The 20,716-nt window shown below is 41.4% G+C and overlaps 1 protein-coding gene and 1 long non-coding RNA gene across 3 annotated transcripts; both read left to right on the top strand.

Moving 5' to 3' along the window:
- The first annotated feature begins 3,433 nt into the window (after positions 1 to 3,433).
- LOC123158691 (uncharacterized) lies at positions 3,434 to 7,819 on the top strand. Its single transcript, XM_044576588.1, has 4 exons — positions 3,434 to 3,958; positions 4,477 to 4,562; positions 5,031 to 5,095; positions 5,753 to 7,819. The coding sequence occupies exons 1-4, from the start codon at positions 3,434 to 3,436 to the stop codon at positions 5,797 to 5,799; spliced, it is 723 nt and encodes a 240-aa protein (XP_044432523.1). The 3' UTR covers positions 5,800 to 7,819.
- A 1,952-nt stretch (positions 7,820 to 9,771) lies between these two features.
- Positions 9,772 to 12,268, top strand: LOC123160761 (uncharacterized). Of its 2 annotated transcripts, XR_006480364.1 has the most exons (5): positions 9,772 to 9,961; positions 10,187 to 10,382; positions 11,252 to 11,469; positions 11,624 to 11,716; positions 11,825 to 12,267. It is a non-coding gene; the product is annotated as an uncharacterized lncRNA (long non-coding RNA). The 2 variants fall into 2 exon arrangements; XR_006480363.1 differs by having other exon boundaries at positions 11,252 to 11,716; positions 11,825 to 12,268.
- Positions 12,269 to 20,716: the final 8,448 nt, after the last annotated feature.

The following is a 20,716-nucleotide window of genomic DNA, read 5'->3' as shown; positions in this document are numbered from 1 at the left end:
GCGGCCGTGAGGTCAAGCAGAGGGAAGGTCCAGTCATCGGAGAGGAGGAAGAAGGTGGTGAAAGCTGTTCTGTTGCTGCTGATCCTTTCCAAGCCAGACACGCCCATGTTTTGTTGCTGCCGATCCTGTATCATAGTGCCCACAATGTGTTTGAGGTAATGTCCACCAGGTTGCTTTTTGATTAATTATTAGTTCAGTTATTACATGGACCTGTGAAGATACTTTAGTTTGATCGAGTCCATATAATTGAGTTTGATCGAGTCAAACGTGGAGGAGTAACATCTATATATAGAGATTGATAATAAGTAAGCCAATGCCCGATTCAGTTCTTAGCTCTTACGTCTACATATGCAATGACTGAATATTACGACAGCCAGCTCAGTACTCAGAGGTAGAGGAATAGCCTGCAAGTGCGCGCCTTCGTGATGCTTGCGCGGCGAGCCTTCTTCCTGGCCACCACCGGCACCACCAACGCCATCGGGAAGTATTCATCCGCCAATCCAGTTGCGGCGGCGCCCTCCTCCGAGACACTCTCAGCGAGCCCCCTCACCTAATCAACCCCATCCTGTTGTGTCACGTCTTCCTTCAATTCGGCGGACATCGACTCGCCGGCTCGGCTCTAGACTCACTGGCGAGTGGACTGGCGAGGGAAGATTATGGCATGGAGATTAGTCACTATATGCAAAAGGTGCACCTACTTTGTTTTGTTATTAGTATTACCAACACTAAAGTGCATGAATGGGAACTGAGAGTTTGAGACAGGCTTGCAGTAAGCTGTAAGACGCGACCATACAATTTTAGTATCTATTCGTGTGTCCGTGCAGGAAAACGGAGAACGCCTCCAACACGATAGCCATGGGTGCCCGACCCGGATTTCACATATTCTTCGGTGTCATAAAAAGGAAACCTCGACCGGATCACATCGCAACTTCTGAAGACAAACAGTCCAATGTCGCCTCCGCCAACTTCGCGGGAAGACCATCCACCGTTGCCTCCGCCGACTTTGCCGGAAGACCATCAGTTGTCATCTCCGCCTACTTCGCCGCAGGTATCTTTTTTTTTGCAAATTATGATGCAACTATTTTTGATTTACAACCAGAGCCTATGGTTATAGGATGAAAAAAACGCGCATGTAAGTTGCAAGATTTTGAATAGCAATTTCTATGTATATGTTCTCCTGCACTTGTGCTGATAAACTCACTCACTCACTCACTCACATGGACTGTGGTTAATTAGAAGAGACAGTCACATGTGAGGATGAAAGCTTGGATCAGCTTCTGTAGTCGCTATCGTTCATTTACAACCGAGTTTTCTTATGGTTATAGGGTAGAAACTTTGTATTATTTTGCCATCTTCTTTCCTTCGTGAAACTAGCTGCAGCAAGTAGCAATTTAAATTGATGCGAGAAAGTATCTATCTTTAATGATCAGCAATCTTACCGTTATAAAGTTTCAGTCATCCTTTTAGATAATTAGGCCTGAGCTCGTTAACTTCCCATCTTACGAAATTGTTGTTGTGCTCTGAGATGGTGGCTCCTGAAAATGATTCAGCGCATCCTTGTGATTTTGAAGACAAAAAAGAAAGAGAGTTCTCTTACTTGATGGATATACTATTACTAATTGCTTCTGCATTGAGTATCAACTGTATAAGGTGCGCCAGTCCCTTTGACTATTTTGCATGCAATGATATGTTTGGCATGCTTGAAAAAATACAAGAAACTTACTAAGTGGTCAAGGGCGCAAAGTAAAACTTACTGTAACTTAGCTACCAATGTGACATATTACCAAGGTTTTGGTTACCAGTCGAAATTTCAAGATTTCCCATGGTTACCGCGTATTTCCGTGCCCCTCGGTAAATCGCCATACCGAGCAAAAAATACCAGTTTTTTAAATTTTTTGAATTTAAACACTCGATTTACAGTAAAGTACGTAGGATATAATTAATGCCATTAGAGTTGGTTCTGGCATGTTCGTAGCAACCTAGTTCCTGTTTTGAGAGGTCTCTGGTTCGAATATTCGTTCATTCACTTATTTGAATTCAAAATTCAACTATAAAATTCGCTCGAAATATTCTCGGTATTTCTCGATATTTGTCGGTAACCGTGGTAACCACATTTACCCGTCCCCCTCGGTAAAATTGCCTCATTCGGTAACCAAAACCTTGCATATTACTGATCAGGTTTTACCACTCACCATTAATATGCTGATGGAGTTCTCCAATTCCGAAAACAAATTCACCATGCATTGAATGGATCATTCAATTGTCCAATGCAAATGGTGTGTCCTCTGTTAGTCAGAGGATCTGAGAATCGGGATAGATCAGGATGGGTTTCATATGTGAAATTTTGCTTAATGGATGCTCCAAGTTTCCTCTAATCAGCAGACCTATGGGATACGAGCCTCTGTTTGCCCCTGGTACTCCTGATGCAGGAGCTACACTTCCAGTTTGACTGCCTGAGGGAAGGGTCTCGCTTCAGTTGCTTTGGGTCATTATATGTTTTTTTTGTTGAAGGGTGGTACATGGGCTTAACCGTGTCCAGAACTCAACTTTAGTAGTAGGGACAGCAAAATTATCTGAAAAATACTGTATAAATGGTCATAGAATGCCAAACAGTTAAGAAAAACTGTAAAGAAATGCGAACCGAAAGGAAGGGGAAAATTGTTTTCTAATGTTAGAAGTCCAATTGAACTCTGTAGTGGTTATCTTATTTCTGTTGGCTCTATGATAACCTTCTTATATATGCAAGTTACTCTGAAGCAACAAGATAAACAAGGTGATGTACCATGAAAATAGGGTCTACGTAGCATAATCTAATTTGTGTATCTTTTCTCCTACATTCATTTCTTTACTTTGGTCCATAAGTTTCCAGAGATCTATTTGAAACAACTAACCTGTCCTTTTTTCTAGAATGTATAAGCCGTAAAACTGTACTTATTTTTAATATATGTTGAAGCATTTGGTACCAACAGATTTTTCCGCAACTAACATTGCGCATATTTGTCATGGTTGGATTTTGTTTAATATTGAAAACCTAAGATTAGAACTGTATACCGGGGGTCATGGTTAGAAGTTGAATCATAAGGGATGAAATAATTGATTTTGGGTCATAAATCAAATCAAATGTGATGATTCTTTCTCCCATTGCAACGCACGGGCCATTTTGCTAGTCTACCCCAATAGAAGCCGGAAGAAAGGACGATAATTTTGCTTGCTTGTCCGATGGATGTTGTATCCCTTCCATATTATAATCTTTATCTTTACCTAATAATAATAAAGCAAATTGGGTTTCTGTCGTACGTCATTAGCATTTTTGCAGAAAAGCCCCTTCATTTCTTAATATTCAACACGCAGTCCCTGCTTTAAGTGGTCTGGGAAAACGATTCGTTTTTACAAAAACAACCCTGTTGTTTGGTCTATTCAACCCACGGTCCATATGCTTGGTTTACTAATCGGGTCAACGCGGTGGTGGCTCGCGCCTGCTCGCGCGACTGGGGGCGGCGCGCCTGCTCTATGCAGAACGGCGGCGGCGGCCGGATCCGTGCACGGCCGGGACTGGGGAGGCGGATCCGGGGCGGGCGGCGAGGCGTGGGTCGCTGGTGAAGACAAGGCCGGAGCACGGTTTCCCGGGCGGATCCATGGCATCACCGACGCTGGGAAGAAAGGAAACATGGAGGTGAGGGAGAGAAGGAAGAAAGGAGGGGCGGTGCGGCGACCTAGGCAGGAGCTCGCCGGAGCGTGGCGACGCCGGACGGGCGCGGGAGAGGGGCGGATCCAGTGTGACGGCGCGGAGTCCTTAAATATTCAGACTCGTCGTATTTCCTTCTTCATCCTGCTGGTGTTGTTCGTCCAGAGAAAGGAGAAGAGGAAGGCGGCAACGCCGCCGGCCGGTTGGATGACAGCAACCAGGGCACGGGTGGTGCAGCCACTCCGACGAGTAAGAATGAGGACTTACCACCAGGTATAATCCATTCATCTCCCCCCTTTTCCTACTTCCCCTCGATCTGGTCCTCATTGTCCATGTTCTTCAGCTGCAGAAATCCTCATTCTCCATGTTATTGAGTCGATCTGAAGCCCAGAGCTTAGAGATCTTGTGCTCTGCATTATCTGATATTTCATCTGATTGAGGGTAGTGGATGAAAGCATGGTTTAGTCATTGAGTTGACTAAAATCAGCTGAGTAGAGAGAGGCGTTGATTGCTGCAATTTAGATACAGGGCTTGATTGAGCTACTGCTGGCCGCTGCTACTAGAAAGACAGAGAGAGCAGAGAGGGAGAGACAGGGTTCCAGTGCTTACTGATCTGGTTTTGGTGAGAAAAAAAAAGAGAAATAGGAGCGGAACAGAGAGTGCAGAGAGATAGAGAGACTACACATCACTGAACCCTTTGGATTCTAATGCAAGGCTGAATAATTTTGTGTGTTCTTACTGTCTGGGATAATATGCAGTTTTTTGGCCTATCATTGTGCCTCAAGTTTCAGACATCGCTTGGCTGTACAGCGACGATTTTCGCCGATAATCCGTCTACTCATACTCGACCATTCGCCGGAACTTTGTCTGACCTGAGGTATATATTACAGTATCATCAATTTGCATCTGACATCAAAGACTACTTATTAATTTTGTAGGTTCTTTAGTATCTGCACTTTAATCTCTAAACAAGTCAATGCCTGAAATACCACATGTACTCATTACAAGATGATCTTCAGGAAAGACAATAATGACAAGTAGCGATCAAAGTAGATAAAGCTAGCTAAAATTTTATCTAGGAAGAACAGCTGTTGTATGACAGAAAAATATGAGAAAAGACAAACTAATATCATGGTGATGGCATTAATTGACTATTTTGGAAATAGCAATCAAAGGTGATAAAGGTAGCTAATTTTTTATCTAGAAAGAGCAGCTGTTGTGACAGAGAAACGAAAGCTAAATATACAACTATATACCTGTTCGCGTCTATCAATTTAATTGTCACGAGTATTTCTAATTCATTGGTCTTACTTCTTCATAATACATATATACTACTTTTGTTCAGGTATATACTACTTTTTTATCACTTTTACTTCTTCTCACCGGATGCATGCATGCTTCTCCGCACAGGTTTCCCTTAGTTCAGTACTTATTTTCTTTTGGTGTATACTTTCTCCTCATCAATCAAGTATACGTACAACAAGACAGAAAGAAACATATGCTGTTGATCGATACTGAAATATCATATGGAAGATAGCCCTCTCTTCTATACCCCTTTGTGAAAAGTAGTATACTATCATTTCAAAAGAAAACACACCATATACTCATTTCTGACAATGAGTATACACTGATCATTATTGCCGGTATCATAGGTATATACTCTGAGAATAGTTGTATATATCCCATTTGAAAAAATAGTATGTATATACTCCTTGCAAATTACTCCATATCATTTAAAAGTTTTTACGTAAGACTGACCATGTAGATACAATAACTAATTAGTATTTTAATAACTTGAATTGCATGGCTTGATCGCTTTGCTTTGGTCTTCTCTTATGTATGAGTGCACCATGTGTGGGTTAACTTTTTTTGGGTCTTCTAACTCTCTGGGATAATTTGCATCTCTATTTGTGCTAATTGGCAAGGTGCATGAATACTGATTTATCCAAGGTTTTGCTAGAGAAGTTGCAACAGCTTTGATCAAATATTATTTTTATTATTCCTTCTTGGTTTTAGACAATAAAGTTGAGAATCTAAATCCTTCTACTGTATCTATACCTGTAATAGAGCAACACGTGGTGCAGCTAGCTGCAGCGAGGACCAACTTGACTTGATGGGGATACAATTACCAAGAAAGAATCATACTCCTGTATGATCCAAGATATTGCACGAACAAGCTTGGGTGGATACAATCACCAAGAAAGAATCATACTCCTGTATGACCAACTTGACTTGATGGGGAGTACCTGAACTTACCTTTATGCATTGCACGAACTACCAAGATATTATATCTTCCTGTATGATCCATAACTCATAGACATGGGTAGCGATGGGATACCATTTGGTATGAACAACATCATCATCTTGCAATTCTAACATGTATTCATTTAACTTATTTATCCGCATAATAGCGATGGATCTTACGTATGCCTATTTTATTTGAATCTAAAATGCAATTAACTCCTTAATTTGCCTTCAAAAGGATGAGCGATCTGGCATGTAAGCTTAGCTCGGCGGTTCAGATTATCACTGTTAGTCTTTTGGTCATGGCAATATTTTTAGACTTCTTGAGATAGCTCGACCAATCTGGTGTAAAGCTATGAAGGCATTTTGCTTGGAAACAATACTGAAAGGATACCTTAACTTCATTTTATCCCCTAGATTAGTATAAGTATATTAAGTCCCGTTTATTTAGATGTATAGCTTGCATGACAGTTTTGTTTAAATAAATTTTTGGGGCATTTAGCAATTCTCACATATGTTGTTAGCTATGCACTTGCTTTTCAAGATATCATTTCCAATCATGCATGCACTTTTTATTTCATGTCGATAACATGGCTGATGCTTCGCGAAATGTCTAAACGAGATAGATAGATAGATATATAGATAGGCACAGATATAGAGTATGTGAGTGATGGAGCATGATGTGGTCTTGAACCTTTGGACTAGGGGGAGCTAATTATTTTTCTCCCGTTGCAACGCACGGGCAGTTTTTGCTAGTATATCCATACATGATGTTAGCGGACTCACATTTCCTCTTTTATTTCTCAGGTTCACATCCTTTTGACAGTTTGTAGTTTCACAAAAACAAAATTTTGACAATTGTACCTGTGGACATATACCTAATTGCGACTGCACTTTTCCATTGTAGGCATGTGTACCTCACAGACTTGGCACGTGCAACACAACATATCCTTGTACACAATTTTTTTAGGGGAATTGTACACAAATATTTGTATGTAACGTTGTATCTTCAAATTACAGCCATTTATATCTAGGATTTAACAGTAGAGGAAATTTAATCTATGTGGAAGAACGTGAAAGCTCGTTTGTCTCTTGTCTTAAAAATATAATAGATCTGGCCATGAACCAAAAGTTCATTTTATGTTTCATTTTAGATGTGCAATGCACATGCACATGCACACACTATCTCTGTACTGTTCACAGCAGCGCTCTAAAATACTTGTGTTCACTTCAGTGTCATATCTTCCAAACCTTGCGCGTTATAAAATCCTTTTGGAATTCACAGCTCGTGGCAACAATTCTGTGCAGTACATATTGCCACATTTTATAATTATCGAACTCCAAAGAGAACTAGTTTTATTGCCGTAACATTAGATTTTTATACGCATGTTTTATAAGATCTCGCATTATCATTGCAAGGCATAATACGACTATATCTTTCTAGTGAAAAGAAACATATATTCAAAAGTATATTATTACTTTCCATATAGAGCATATACTTTTGTATGTTTGTGCCGAACTTTTATACTCCATCCTTCTCATCTTAGTTGTCGCTGAAACGAATCTATCAAGATGCATGTAAGAAACATATATTCAAAAGTATATTATCATTTTTCATGCAGAGCATATACTTTTATATTTTTGTGCCGTTCCTTTTATTCCATTCGTCTCATATTAGTTGTCGTCGAAACGGATGTATCTAGATGTATTTTAGTGTCGGATACATCCGTTTGAGCAAAAACTAATAGAGGACGGAGGAATTATTTGAAAAAAGTAAAATATTCAAAGATATAGCCGTGTAGGTATCTTTTTTATACAAAGGTAGAGTATATGGGGAATATATACACGTTTTTTAGGTCTAGCATATAATTTTGAAGGTAGAGTCCATAGCCTGGGCAAAAAAAGGGCATAGTCCGCGAAAATTTGTTGGCGTGCCCGGGCTCGCCTGCCCACGGTATCGCTGGGCGTCCATCAATGTGGGATATGGAGCGCGTGCAGTATTTTAGGAGCGTAGACGATGGGTAATTTAATGAGAGACGTGGGCAATGAGAGATGACGTTTGTACGGTGCGGGCTGACGGCCGTCCAAGTAGCAGCGGCGATGTTATGTCCTTTAGCAACATGTACCGTAGGTCCAAACGGGCTCGTAATACGCGAGCCCTTGAACTGAAAACAGCTCAGGGTCGCTCCGTCACCCCCAATTTAAGAACGCTACCATGTACCAGGGGGGTCATTCTAGACCAATCGATCCACAAATCGATGAGCAAACCCTAAGGGCATACGCGGCAGATCCCCAAATCGGGAGCAAGGTACAACAGTGCGAGAGGAGATGGTAGATGGGAATCAAGGTGGTGACCCCGCGCCCCTGCCAATAGCGCCTTGCCCGGAATCACAACGTAAGCATCTAGTTTCTGCATCGTTCTCGTCTGATCTCTGATCCCGTTGAATATCTTATTTCTTAGCTTTTTTCGCCGGCCAAATTCAGCCGTCGCGTGGGGGATGTGATTTCTACCAGTGGCAGCAAGGCTACACCGACCATCTCGCTTCACTTCGCCCCGGCGCACCACCATTGACGCAAATCCAGCCACCGGAGGGGCAAGGCAGATAAGGACTGGGAGTTCAAGATATACAGCTTCTGCACGCAACACACGGGCAGCAGAATGGCGTGCCGAGGGCACACAGTCCGTTTCTTCAGTGAGCGCAGTTGCAGGATACATTCTTGCCGCGCTCCCTCCTGCTGGGCGCTAGGGGACCGCTGGTGTTGACGCTGCATCCATCAGTTTGGTGGTCTCTGTGGCGAACCTCGTCATTGGCGTTGCAATCCTTGTGTTGGTGGTGGCCGATGTGGTCATGCGTGTGCTTGCTTAGGCATTAGCTGCGATGAAGGGAATCCTAGGTTAGCTGACAAGTATGAAATCGTGTGGATGCAGCTGGAGTGGGTGTTTGCTGATGGCGTACCTTTTGTAGCGACCAAGTTTAAGTGTGTGTCGTACCCTTGGTTTGCACAACTAATATTTGTAATGAAAATGTGTTTGTTGGCTTAGTATGTATGAAAAGCAAAGGCTAAATTTGATGTTCATCTTAAAAAATAACAAAAACAGAATCGTCAGGTGGTTGGAGGCAAGATGTATTTCTCAAATTAATCCAATTAATGGCCAGACGAAAAGTAATTGGTAATTAGGCGCGGCCAGCTGGGTGACAGTCATGCATCCCTTTTTAGTCATGTAGGTTATTAGTCATGCATCCCTTTTTTGTGCTCTGATTTTTTGTTTTTTTGTCATGTTTTCGTGTGTGTTTTGTGTGACGCAGGGGGGCAAGGTGCACAACAGAGGACTATGCCCTGCCTGTCGTCTTGTTATGCCTGATGACGAAGGTATTGTTGCTATGTAAATCACTCATAATAAAATGTGTGGATCTCATAGGGAGGTGAAAGTGTATAATTTTTTCTTTTTGTATTTTATGATGCGAACCTTGTGTGATGCAGGTGGTAGTTGTACGAAGGATTGTAGCAACCAGAATCCAGGGAAGAGGCCTCGTGTTGTTCAATCTAGCATGAGAGGTGTGTTTTTGTGTCCTTTTTGTTGGCCTCCCTTTTTTCTCAAACACAGGGCCGAATGATGTAAAAAAGTTCAGACTAGAGCGAGAGCACAGAACCGAATCAAGGGAAGCCTAGCGGTTTTACAAAATCTTTTTTTATGCAGATTCTAATTTGGAGACATTAAATCCTTATGATGCGGCCCTTGTGTATAACAATCATGTGAAGGAGCACCGAGCCATTGAGGACAACAACATTATGTTTGAAAGAATTACAGTTTACTCCCAAGCAGTGCTCGACACCATCCGTTGTCTGTATAACAATGGCGATCCAGAGCCAAATGTTGTAGGCTAAGTTGCCTAAAAGGAGGTATGTCATGTCAGCAAGTTTTGCTGGCAACCCATGGTTAAGTGGTTGCCTCCCGCAGCCCCCACCAATCCCATTGGTAAATAGGTTCCACACATGGATATCTGGAGGCAATGATTTTGACATGGACAGGTATTGAAACTAGTGAAGCTAATCATAGAGGTTACAATTTTTTTTTTGTGGGAAACATGTTTGATGCTGCTTTGAGAAAACATATTTATTAAGAGGAAATTTCTCAATTATTTTACATGTTGATGTTACAGCAAGGCAGCTCGCAATGGGTGCATGATACATTTTTCTATTTTGGCGACACCAATATCTGAATTGTGGTTGTTTTTCCTTTTTGGTCTTGTACAGTGTATGGTTTGTTCACGCACATCCGAGGTTTCTGAAGATGAATGTTGTATGTGTTCACCAGCAGATGCTCGGGGCGCATCCACTTGATCACGAGGTAGCTGCTCTTGCTTTAAGGAGGTTTCATCAGATTGATGTGGGCGCACAATCTGTCAATAGGTACATGTTGTGGTGGGAAGTGCTCGAACCTGATTTTTCGGTTAGTAGATGTTCTTTTCCCCCTATCTTGTATTTATGTACGGTGGATTTTTTCCAAATCTTTTTGCCTTTTATTGTTGTCAGTGACCTTTTGCACAAAGAGCGCACAAATTGATGTCTGGAGTGGGGGCTGTCTATTTTTTTACTTATTTTCAATGGGATAGGTTTATTTTTTGTCCTCGAACTCTTCCCAAAGTTGAGAAATCGTCCCTCAACTCCAAAACCATCAAAAGTCAGTCCTTGAACTATTTAAACCGGATACTTTTCGTCCTTGAACAATTCAAATCAGATACTTTTCATCCCTCATAACGCTTAAGGTGGTTTTACTGTAACTTGGACCCTGTTTTGATTGAAATGGGCCACGTTGACTGGTTTTGACTGCGACATCAATTAAGTGTTTGCGCATGAGTATGTGTGTGCGTATGTACTAGTGAGAACAAGAGAAAAGGAACTTTGCACTTCTTCTACTTATGTGTGAACAAGAGAAAGGCAGTTGTACTGAATATAGCTTAAGAAAATCTGAATATAACTGAACATAGTTTGGACATCTCAGAGTATGTACTGAATTTAGTTGAGCATAGTCTGAACCCAATTTAGTTCAAAATAGTCTGAACATATTCACGACCCAATTTAGTTGAACATAGTCTGAACCCAATTTAGTTCAAAATAGTCTGAACATATTCACGACCCAATTTAGTTGAACATAGTCTGACAAAGTAGTAAATGGGAAAGGGAAATAGTACTGAATATAGCTTACAATCAACCACAAACATGAATTCTCACGTGGTTTGACATAAGAACAGACAGCAGCAAATAAGCCATTCATAAAAATAGACAGCAGCAGATAAGCCTCTGAATCTTCATTTGCAGGCTCATTTGAGTTACCAGCAGTGACTGCAAGACAATGGGTAGGTTCAGAACTAGCGAATCCAACAAATTGATCTCTACCACTCCTGGATTCACTACTAGCATTTGGACCCATCAGAAGCTCAACATCACTTCCCGGACCCCTGTCGTGTTCGTCATTTTCAGAATTTGGATATAGCTCCACATATATTTCAGCTACACTTCCAACAGCAACACAATTTGTAAGCTGCTTGCAATCACTGTATAAAGCAACCATTTTTAGACCATATAACATTTCTTTTCTAGGAAATAGCCAATGGAACATCTGTCATCCTTTTTTTGGCAACTTTGGGAAGAGTTCGAGGACGAAAAATATACTTATCCTTTTTTCAATAGACACATGCTCTTGCAGGGGAGAAAGTTTTGTACATAAAAGCGGTACAACTCCAACTCGCACATGGCAATCATGACATCACGGCATGTCAGATGGTATGAATCTAATGTTGTTGCCACACACACACACACACACACACACACACACACACACACACACACACACAAACAGAAAAGCCTGATACAATTGTTTTATCATTACAGTTTTTCGTTCTTGTCATTCTTGATCATGGATGGGCTGCATACATGTGGGGTATGCTCAAGAAGGAGATTCATATTCTGGACCCATTATGTGCTCAAGTTGCAGGAGCAGAGTAGAGGCATATTGTCCACCAGGAGGCTGTGTTGCAGTTACACACAACATTATTCAGTTGCCTCGGCGAATTTTTTTGCAAAATGGCATCGTCCATCCGACAGATGGAACAGCAGGTTCCCTAAGATATCATGTGACATCTTCTCAAGCTAGATGGAGAAATTCTGAATCTGAAACTTTGTGCTCCCTAAGCCCTTTCCGATTTTTTTCGAATGCAACTTCTGAAGAATCATGTGTTTGTTGGGTTGCCTTTCATTTTTTTCTAGGGATGAGTCGGGATATACCAGCTACGTACACAGTGTTGAATACATATACCTCTTGGTCCAGCCGGGCGCCTGAGGATGTCTTTGCCAGTTGAGTGCTCTGAGTTTGGCGTTGAGAGGGCCGCCCCCTCGCAAGCACTGTTTAAATCCACTTCTATTGTCAGCGTTGAGTCACTCACCAACAGGTTGTTGTTTTGCTAGTTACAGGTACAGCGCCGGCTACTACAAAGGATAAAGCCACGCGATCGAACATACATGTCGACTGGGTCAGATAGGAACTCGAATCCATTGTCTCCCGCCTCCGCCGTCGCCATAACATTGAGCGATGGAGCTTATGTGAAAACAGCGTTACTTTGTGACGGGTTACGTACCGTTTCGAGGCGGACATGTACCTACGGAGCAGACATAAGCTGGGTGTGATGTTACCCCTGTTTTCAGGGCGGCCTCTCCGTATGATCCTGTTCGACCATCGCATCGCACCTTCCTCTGTACCCCGTATTGATTGCATGCATGCACGCGTCGCTGCCTTATTGCCACGCCTACCAGGACCAGGCGAGCCCGGGCTCTCTATCGCCGCTCTCCATAGTCCGCAGTTTTTTTCTTTATTAAAGGAAAGAGAGAGTCGGGGAGCATCTCATGCATCAAGAGTCATCAACGTGATGTGAAGTGTTGGCCACCGGCCGCTTAATCTCTTGGCCTCTTGCGGTGTACTCCCTCCGTCTGAAAATACTTGTCATCAAAATGGACAAAAAAGAATGTATCTAGAATCAAAATACATCTAGATACACCTCCTTTTATTCATTTTGATGACAAGTATTTCCGGACGGAGGGAGTACGAGTTAAGAAGTGCAGGGTCTAGACTCTTAGTTTCCTAGATGGATGTAGACAGGAATCCCGGTGCCCATCAGTTTTAGGTAGCACTGTTGGTGTGTTTTCCCGTGCCGTCAGTGGTGACAGATATGGGTATGATGTTAATAGTGCTCTCTCATTTCTTTGAGATTCTGACCTAGTATTCCTATGCATAGAGACATATTGATCATCCCTAACCCATCGTCCTCTCAACTCTTGTTTTAATGAACAATTACATCAAGAATTATGCCTTTTCTTCATTAGTTCCGAGCACTAAATAACTTGACTATATTCACTAGTGTCACTACACCTAGTTTTTCATGAAGATCGTAGGTTGGAGATTGATACGTATTTTCTACAAACGTAAGTGTTATCATCAATGGTTTAGGTTACCAAAGCTCTTACTATGGTATCTTGTTGTGATTGATTGACTCTATTTCTCTATGAGGGAGAAAGTTGGTATATTGCCTCGTGCTCAATTTTCCCACTCTAAATGGCTTTCTTAATAATTTTCCATGATACTTTTGATATGTGGATTGTTCGAACTAGAATATCCATCTCGTCAGCTTTGTTCAACATCAACGTCGGAGCTATGCCTTGGGTCACACGCGAAGATAATAGATCAAGAATCATGTTTGGCCATGCAGGGGACAATATATCATCTATGTTGCTCTCCATGGGTAGTATGAGAGAAGGTGGGTGTTCATGTTTGGGTTCCAAATGAGTTTAAGAGTTGAACTTGCATGCCCAGCAAAAGGGGAGAAATAAGATGACGAAGTGGAGGAACACAAGATATGAAAGTTACCAATTGGATAGATGTGAATGGTGGATATGTAACCGACCCGAGAGTTAAGCCATGTTTGTACGTACTAACTGGCCATCTTACCAATCACCAAACATAACGGACTACTTCCTTATCTTTGGCACCTACTGTATTGGAGGTGCAACCATAACTAGTGGGAATAGTTCCCATAAAGGAATTTATAATTGTCCAGTGAGACAGGATCAAAATTAAGAGGGTCGGGGCGGCTCGATAGAATGGGGATGCATCACCGAACATGTTGGGTGTTGTGTCATCGGGCGTCTAAAACTATAGACTACATTATTGTTCAGTGTGTCTTCCCTTGGACCTTCTGGTTTTGATGCTTCCCAAATTCGGAATTCAAAGATTGGCACCGATGGTGAACAATACTATGTAGATCAGCAGATGTGGAGCCATTAGAGCTGGAGAACAGACCTATTTAACCGTAAAAAATCGAATTGAGGAAGGAGATTATGGGAAGGACGAATATGTGCCATCCCTGACACATCTAACTGATGGGGAGCGATTACTATGTGGAGAACCAAAGGAAAAGCTCACTGGGTAACCAAATTCCATCATTGTTCTCCATTCATGGCTTGCTGCAACCTTGAAAATAGAAAGGCATTACAACCGTGACGCTCTTCTTAGTTTGAGAATTTTGGCAAGGTCTAGAGGATGGGAGTTGCTAAGTACGGACAGCTGAGGACAACACTTTCTTCTTTATTTGTGCATTTAGAAAGAAAGAAATGACTATATTTTTTATATAAAAAAACTTCTCCCTCATGATGTTAATATTTGTGCTACAGCTTTGTCCAGTGACTATCTTTTCGATATGAAAAATCTTCTCCCTCATCATGTTAATATTTCTGCTACGTATTTACCACATGTGGTCTACGCATCTGTCCCTAACATCGATCAGTTTTTTTTTGTTCGAAAAAAACCTTCCAGTTAATTCCTCGGTCCGTGAGATATTTGGAATCCAGCACACATGAGAAATACGTTCTCTTAATTGTTTCAGTTGAGAAACAGTTTCTACTACTAATCCAATTGATAGTCAAGTTCCAAAAATATCAGTCGACATAACAAATTTGGCAGCCGACGGAAGACATTTAGCACCAGACGTAATAAACAAGCTAATTGTGGGCAATGTCAACATAGAATTACTTGTGGAACGATAGGCAAATTTAATCATTACATGTCATATTCCAAATTCTTTTGTTATATTATTGCGGTTACACATGATGCTGAAGGCGATATCATCAGAAAATTAAGGACATAGTAACTAGCTGAGTTAGGATGAACGGAGGCCATAAGTTGCTTCGCTTCTTCAGATCGGAACGCATGCTCAGGGATAAGTCAACAAGACCTTTCTTCATGATAAGCATAGATTTTTGAAGCCTTAACTATGGATAAAAGAGGAAATCGTCAGCTGTAAAAATATTCATCTCAAAGTTTGCATGGACATTCTCTAAAATATAATTAATGGGGTTGGTATCTCAGAAAAATCGCATACATAATCAAGGCGCATGCATGATCATTTATAAATGGATTCAATTAACCTCTATGTGTTCTTTATCACACTGTAATGAAAAAAGTATAAATAATAATAAAAATACAGAAAAGATTGACGCTAGTTTCCACCTCTTCTCAATGGAAATAAATCTAACTGGAAATTGGTTACCAAGCATTTCTCCGAGCAGCATATGATGAGAAAAAAAATTGTGCAGTCAGCCAAATAATCAATGCTACTAATGTAGTCGGCTGATGATATAATAGCAGGTTACTTTCACCTCAAGAACGAAGACATGTCGATTTTTTTGCTAGCGTAATTCCAGCCATAATTGTTTTTCAATAGATAATGACTCTTCATTTTACCATTTTCCATATTGATTGTAAATAGGACCGTGCACATAGATGCCTCCTTAAAAGATGCTGCAGCTTGCATGTCCTAAACTAATACCCTCTGCTAATGGCACAAAAGAAGTAGCTTTATTCTTGCTTTCATCCTCACTGAGATGTACACTGAGGTTGTTGTTCATGTCGCAGGCAGGCATGAAATGCCGCGATCAGAGGGCGCAGCAGCCTACCCTAGCACTCTGGTATGTGGTTGTCTAAATTGTGTGGAAAATTGTGTGGAAATGGAAAAAGGTTAAAGAAATGCACCATCTTCTCAGCTGTTACTTAGAAGTCAATGATTCAATCCGTTCATATGGTGTAAGCCTAGAAGAAAATGTATGATATTTAATTAATCCAACTAGAATCACGACTACTATCCATATTCACACTCTCCCAACCTCTAGTGGTGTAGCCAGGATTTCAGGTCAGGCTGGTCCATTGAGCATATAAAGGATGAGTTAGTGCGCCCACCTAGCAGCTATCGCCACGTCTCCTTTTATTCGTGTGTTACTGTAGCAACAAGGGAAGGGATAAGGTCCCGAGCGCTCCCTTTCCCCTCGCTCGCTTCCTCCTCCCGAGCCTTCTCCCGCAGCGACCAAACCTAACCCCCGCCTCCTCTCCTGTCGCTGCCACCTCCTCCCCGCGACCCCCGCCTCCTCCCCTGGCTCTGTCGCCTCCTGGGGCTCGCCCTCACCGGCTCCCACGACCCCCATCTCCTCCCCTACTGCTGCCTCGAGCCCAATCCCCTCACAGGCGCCGCCTGGGCCACCTCTTTCCCTCCACTCGCCCGACGCCGCCACTTGTGCTTGGCAGAAGGAGTGGCTGCGATGATGGCAGATGCGTGAGGAGGACGAGGAGGAGGCCGTGGTGATGGCGGCGCGACGGATATCGTCTTCGGGCGGCGCAGTTGGTCGAGATGGAGGTGCCAGCGCGCGGGGTCGCAGTCGAGCTGGGCGTGAGGAGAGGGAGGAGAGGGATGGGAAGAGTGGGAGGCTCAAGGACAGCGGCGCTCGCCATCTCATTCCCCATCTCTTCTCGTTGCACGTTCCCCATGAGTTCCTCTTTCTAATCCCCTTTCTCTCCACAAGTTATCTTTTTATTTTCTGAAATATGTATGTTCGCTCATTGGGCGGCCATGGATGCTAGAGATGGAGGCCTCGATTGGAGGAGCGCGAGCCGAGGAGCGCACCCTCGATCCGGGCTCAGCAGGGGGAGGGGAGCAGCAGCCGTGCCGGGCTCATTGCAATGCGTGCAGCAAGCTGAAGGCGCGGCAAGAGCGGCGGTCAACACCACGGTCACGGCTTTCGGGGACCACGGTCGCTTAATTCTGTCTCCTCCTTTTTTTTTCTTCTCAGGCAACAACAGATGACAAGATGTGATGCCCCATCTTCAGCTTGCAGGATGCTGATTTTGGTCCTCTCCTCTTACTGGTTTGTTTTGATTAGTAGAACAAGCTTCACAACATGTGTTTGTGAAAATGTTTCTCACGGATGAAAGCTTTTTATGCCTAGATCTGCCTTCTTTCTTAGGAGCATATGCTTGCTGAGACATTATGGTCCAAATTTCATAAATAAGGTCGTGCATTTTTTTGCTTGGGTTCATTTCAGTATCTGGAACATGTGTTCCTTGTGTATGCACACTATTAGTCTTGAATCTCTACCAACAGAATTTAGGACTTGGTATCTAATATAGGAAGGGTAATTTGTCCCCAATCTAGGCCTCGGATGCACAACTTCTCTATCTTTCTCAATTTCTTATGTTCTGGTTTGTGTTATGTTGCCATATGTGCAGGTCGAGGAGGACCAATCCTAGACAGCGACGTGGCTGCATTTCTCCCAAGCAAAGGAAGCGGTCAGTTACATTTTGTTTTCTCCATGCCCCCCATTTTGTCTGGGCTGAAGTTTAGTTGTTTCTTTATGAGTTGGGGTTGAAGCCCACTATGTCTGAACCTTTAGGGAAGTTCCTTAAGAAATTTGTTGGCCCTGTGAATGTGCGGGTGGCAAGGAAGGAGGATAATCTCAAAGTGAAGGACGAGTACAACAATTATAGGGTAATAATCTTATGTTTTTCTTTTAGGTATAGTGTGTGCATTTTGTTTTCTGGCATGGCATCACAAACTGAATAAATTAAAATTATCTGCGTATATTCTTCACGACCACTGATATGATGATCAATGCATTCTGAACTCTAATGATTTTTGTGGTGAAACAAAAACTTCTAATGGTTGTTCCTATTTGTGTTGCATAAATTTTGGTTTATGTTAGGTATTTATAAAAGCGATATGGCCTAGGTCACTCTTGCCCTGACACTGCTGACAAGTATGTAAGCTAAATTTGAACTATCAAGATTATACGCCAGTATGTTCAAGCTCAGAGTCATGCAAGATTATACATCTGTATGTTCAAGCTCAGAGTCATGCAAATTGAAAATCTCCTGCCTATTTTGCATGTGATAAAGTGGCTTAGTTGATACAGACAAATACAATGTTGGACTGTACGTTGGTAATTATGTTTCAGTGTTCTGTAAGGTTACTATCCGTGTTCAGTTCAAATTGTATTTTGTTAGTGAAATATTGCAAGCTTGCTAACATTTTTTTATCTCCCAAATCATTAAACCATGACATGCGTGACGATCTAGATGGTTTAACCTTTTCTATTGGCAGGATAGGTCTGCCTATATGTTCCTGTTGTTTCCATCCACTCTCCTCTTACTGAGATGGTGGGTGTGGGATGGGTGCCCTCCAGCATTGACAGTTCAGGTGTACCAGTTATTTGTTGAGCACTCTCACATACCCTGAGTATATTTCCTATTCTCATCACTTCATTGTCCGACAGAATTGATCAAAAGCTATGTTTCCACATTGCGGGCCTGGTTATTATTCCTCTACAGAAGTTTTGATTTGCAAGAGAATGTGTTGCTTGTAAATGGAAGATATATTCGTCCTTGGTAAGGATCAAAACTTTCATGACTTGATATATAATTGTAGACTGCAGCATTAAACCAATTCATTTTTTGGAACTATTCCAGTCAAGTGTGCTCAAATTTTAAGAAATGTCTTTATTTGGCTCTCAAATCTGGCATCGACACATCTGTTTGTTTTGTTCTCTAAATCTTGCAAAATCAATTTCTTCTCCAAAGCATGCCATGTTGAATAGCCGATGCAGAGCATCGGTATTTTCCATCTACTAAAATTTTGCTTCATCGTTATACATGCTTGTGGATGTTCTGCTTGATTTTTTGTTTGGATTATAAATGTGACGTTTAATTCTAAGCTGTTAAGGTAAAGTTGCCTTGATTTAAGTTTGTTTCCAGAATACATGGTTGCTTTACTGAAGATGTATCACATATGCTACATATTATTGTGTCCAGTACAGTTTTCCTGTACCAAAGCTTGTTAGGTCATTCCAAAAATTGACTTCCAATGGAGGCTTTTTTTTTCTTTTCTTGAGGTCAGTGCATATTGCACACTTCTATGTAGTGTCTCCGAGAAAGGTGTGGAAACATGCATCGACCATTTTCTGGACATAATAATCCTACAGATGATTCATATACAGAAAAATATGCTTCATGCTGAGATGATTTTTCATACAGGTGCACGCTTAAAATTCAGAGTTGTTACATGCTTGAACCATCCAGGGCATCGAAGTTCAGTCAAACCATCAAGGTACCAAAATGAATCTGTGCATGATTAAAATTATAATTGAAGCCTGTTTAATCTACCAATAAATCACATATTTTGTAGATGAGAGAAAATATTTGATTATTTTCTTGAAATAATGAACATGTAATCACTTCTATTCTTTGACCCCTGTACTCTTTGATGGATTGATTTCTTACTAATGCGTAAATGAAAGGTAACATGTTTCATGCAGGAATATTTTTAGGTTTGTATTGTAGAACATGACAAGGTGTGTTGTTCAGAAGGACACAATCCCACTGTCTAATTTCCATCCATTTTAGAATTTGGCCATCCTATAAAATTCACTTTTCTCTATTAATTTTTTTGCGCTAGCTAACCAGTATCCTCTTTGCTACTGCAACGAAATCATGCTTTAATGAGCTCGTATAATTTAAGGTTTTGTCCAACATTAGATTTTCAATTGTGCCAGGGGCTATTAGCCCGAACACTCATATTCCAGCAACCATGTTTTATGAAAGAATATTTTTAAGTTTGTATTACAGAACTTAACAGGGTATGTTGTTGAAAAGGTCACAATCCCACTCTCTTATTTCTATGCATTTCAGAAGTTTGTCCATCCTATATAACATAAGTAAAACATGCCTTAAGGACGAGCTCGCATAATTTCAACTTATGTGCAACATTAAATGTTGTATTATACCAGGAGCCATTAGCCTAAGCCAATCTAGAGCTAACATTAGGACTAGACAGTAAAATTTTCCATCTAAAAAGTGATTTATGTCTAGAATTGGTTACCATTAACACTGGTTACACCATTTAGACATTTACTATTCAGTCCCGGCATTTACTTGTCAACTTACTATATGAATTTGGACATTGAACAACTTATAAATTGCTCTCGTGGACTTAATCTGATATTTTGATATTTTGTACTAGAAACAGTACCTCACTCCATAATAAACATAGGTCATTACTCTTGTGTCCTGACATTTTTTTGGTTTCTTATTAGCAAAGATAGAGCTCCAACCATATAGTATGTTCGAGTTTTGACACAGACTTGTGACATAAACATAGACCATTACTCTTATGTCATTTTCAGTTTCATGATGAGATGGCATACGTTGATTCTTCTTCCTCTTATGCGGTTTTTAGTTTCACGATGAGATGGCATAAAGTGATCCTTCTTTGTTATTTCGTTTTACAGATTCAAGAAAGAGTTGGCCCTTTTTTATGGAGTATCAGTCTTGATGTTAATAACCTGGGTGCATTTGCAATACAACTTTGGGCAATTAGCAATATTCTTTCTATGGACGTCCGGAAATCTGTTTCATGT

The sequence above is a fragment of the Triticum aestivum genome, chromosome 7B (genome assembly GCF_018294505.1).
Source record: "Triticum aestivum cultivar Chinese Spring chromosome 7B, IWGSC CS RefSeq v2.1, whole genome shotgun sequence".
In the NCBI taxonomy this organism is placed as follows: Eukaryota; Viridiplantae; Streptophyta; class Magnoliopsida; order Poales; family Poaceae; genus Triticum; species Triticum aestivum.
Note: the sequence above shows the minus strand (reverse complement) of the source record. Positions and strands in the feature narration are given on the sequence as shown.